Consider the following 3,038-nt stretch of genomic DNA (forward strand, 5'->3'; position numbering starts at 1 on the left):
AAAAAAAAAAAAGAAAGAAAGAAATTTTGGAAACAGAAATAGAAACCCTACATAAATTAGGGTATAAATCAAAGTTTAAATAAGAGTCACAGAGAAGTCACATTTTTGTGGAAATGTTTTATTTATTTAAAAAGCAGCACCATGAGTATACCTGCCTCACCTTTTCAAAGCAATGCAATGCACTGCCCAGCATCTGAGGCAGGAACCCCTGCTCTGGGAACCTGCTTCTAGAAACATGGACGCACAGGGCTCATGGGAAGTAGAAATGCACGGTGTAATTACCAAACATAATATGTAAGAGAAAGCACACATAACTCAATGGTCATGAAAAAATAGATTAATCAAAAGATTTTGTTTAAAAATATTAAATTCAAGTTATATGGAAATTGTATGCATGAAGCATATTGTGTAATCAGAAGGACTCTTCAATGGTCACTTCTAAACAAACTAACTTGAGTTAAAAAGTTAAACTTGTTTAACTTCTCTTTTTCAAAGTACTTCAAAATGTCACCAAAGTAAACTACCATACTTTAACCGTTCCAAAAACCATTCTACGGCTCCTACCACATGCATTCCCCTTGTAGTGCACAAAAAAGACACAGCAGCTAACAGAACAAAGTAAAGAGCCAATCTAGAAAATAAACTGGCCCAATCACAAGAGACTGCCATCTGAGCTTTCACTATATTCCTTCCCTTTCCCCCATCACTTCTTTTCATGTTGTCTTTGGAAAATAAGCAACTAGGGGCAGCTGGTGGGATCACACTCCCTCTTGAGACCTCTTCTCCTGGCCGGCATAGTGTGGCCAGCACAGGTACGCCTCTCCATCTGACAGAAACCTAGGCCCAGACCTCACTCCTACCCTTGGAATGTAGGAGCTAACACTGAAGACCCGAATACTACTGTAAAAAGGGGAGACATCTTACTGCTTGGCTGCCTTGATATCAGTTAACTATTTAAATAAAGCTTAAAATTAAACACCAGAAATCAAACTGCACAGAGGCCACCTCAGCAAAATGCAAAGTAAATAGTAACCCTAACCACCAAGTCTCCTTCCTGTCCTCCCATGCCACGGAATCCACTTTTCCTGTCATAATCCTCAACATCCACCTTTATATCTTCCCTCTCAAGAACACTGTCGGCATCAGCATGCTGGAAGCTGTGGGACAAACAGGCCGTTTCAAGCCCACATTATCCATCAGGCTGGTCTTTCCTGGTCTCAGTCTGCACACCCAAAGTGCTGGAAGCTTCTAGAGAGGGCAGCTGGGGGAAGTGGGCCTGGCTTCCTGCTGAGGGGTTGAGCAGGGAAGGCCCCCCACACAGTGGAGTCCTCCTCAGCTTGATCACTCGAGGGGGTGGAGACTTCTTCTCAGAGAGGAGCACCTTGGCTGGAGGTGGCTGTGTGGCTCGGTTTTCAGAGCTCTGGGCATCAGGGGAAGCAGGAGCATGTCCAGATGCCCCTGTGGCCACAGAGCACTGGGCTGCCTTGACACAGCTGCCTCTTTGAGAGCGGTTTGCGGTAGCCTGAGAGGAGATCTGGGCAGCATTAGCAGGTGACACCCTCACTGAAGCAGAGTTCTTGACTTTAATTTGGGTACTTGTAGAAGGGCCCAAAAATCTGACTGGCTTAGGACCAGTCTTACAGTTCACACCTTCATCCTCGTCCCTGAGGGTTATCAGCCGCCTGGAAATACAAAAGCATTCTTTTCAGCACTTATACTTTTGGTAGCCAATAAAAACAGTCTCCGGAAGTTCACATTCAGGCTTAACAAAAAGAAGCAATGTTTATGGTTAGCATTATAGATAGCACTCAACTCATTCCCCACCATGGTCAACTGCAATGTAGCAAGTTTACTAAAGACTGTTTCTGCTGCTTTAAAAACTGTATCTTAAAACCACAAATAATTCAACAAGTAAGAGTCTGGAGAGCTGAGTAAGAATTAGACTACATATCACTCTGCTCCCAAGAGCTCTGCATGATGCACAGGGCAATCAAGACTATTCGGTGCTCTTTCCAAGAACCGCAGAAAGGGAGTTCACAGCCAAATAAATGTTACTCTCCAACTCCTGAGCTTTGAAACCCATGCTGACAAAGAGAAAGGCTGCAAGGCTCAGGAAAGTCAGCGTGCCTATTTACTGCTGCAGCTGTATCTGCTAGTCACAGTCGTCCTGAGAGCCAGTAGAATCTGCATGCTATGAGACACATTTAGGGGAGACAGTTATTAACAGTCAAGCCCATGCTAGAAAGAGGTATTTTTAAATCTGAAAAGACTCCTGAACTGAGCTGATCATTCATTATAAACAGCCTAAGGGCAAAAACCTGCCCAAACTGACCTTAAAACTGTGAAAGTGCTGCCTGCTCCACCCAGCCCTCCACCTAGTTCCTGCTAGGACACTCCTGAACCAACAAGGAGCAGTTTGTTCGCTTGCGGTGCACTTCTTCTCCACAGTACTGACTGCCAGAAGCAGTGCAGCACAGTCAACACTTGTCCTTGGGAACAGAATCACAGTCTAGTTTCATAGAACCTTCCACACATAGCAAAGAATGCCAATATAATATACACTGCTTTAAAACATTAGTGATCATAATTTCACATCACTTTCCTTATCTTGTCTATGCATAAAAATACTGCTTCCCAAAATTCCAGGGAAAAGATCATTGACAAAGAGGAGGTCACCATCAGCCATTCCTTCTGCTGTTTCCTGTCTGTGCCTTTCCTGGACTCTACACCAAGGTCTCTACCTTGGTACAACTGCCATTTCAGTAAAATATTCTTTGGGAGAAAGTTGCCAGCAGGATAGGTGCCAGTATCCCTGGCTTCTCCTACAGGATGCCAGAAGCACCTCCCTCCCTGTGGAGCACAACCCAAAAGCTCCAGACACTGCTAACTATCTCAGGAAAGGCAATTTAAAAAAAAAAAAANCCAGCTGGGCGTGGTGGCGCACGCCTTTAATCCTAGCACTCAGGAGGCAGAGGCAGGCAGATTTCTGAGTTTGAGGCCAGCCTGGTCTACAGAGTGAGTTCCAGGACAGCCAGGGC

At 44.7% G+C, this 3,038-nt stretch overlaps 1 protein-coding gene across 1 annotated transcript in view; it reads right to left on the minus strand.

Annotated features, from left to right (window-relative positions):
• Positions 1-113: 113 nt before the first annotated feature.
• Kctd18 (potassium channel tetramerization domain containing 18) overlaps positions 114-3,038 on the minus strand; it is a 16,597-nt gene continuing 13,672 nt past the window's right edge. Inside the window, exon 7 of the mRNA XM_021198789.2 lies at positions 114-1,682. Coding sequence (XP_021054448.1) covers positions 1,190-1,682 — 493 coding nt within the window. The 3' untranslated portion in view covers positions 114-1,189. The remainder of the gene's footprint in view (positions 1,683-3,038) is intronic.

The sequence above is a fragment of the Mus pahari genome, chromosome 5, assembly GCF_900095145.1.
Source record: "Mus pahari chromosome 5, PAHARI_EIJ_v1.1, whole genome shotgun sequence".
In the NCBI taxonomy this organism is placed as follows: Eukaryota; Metazoa; Chordata; class Mammalia; order Rodentia; family Muridae; genus Mus; species Mus pahari.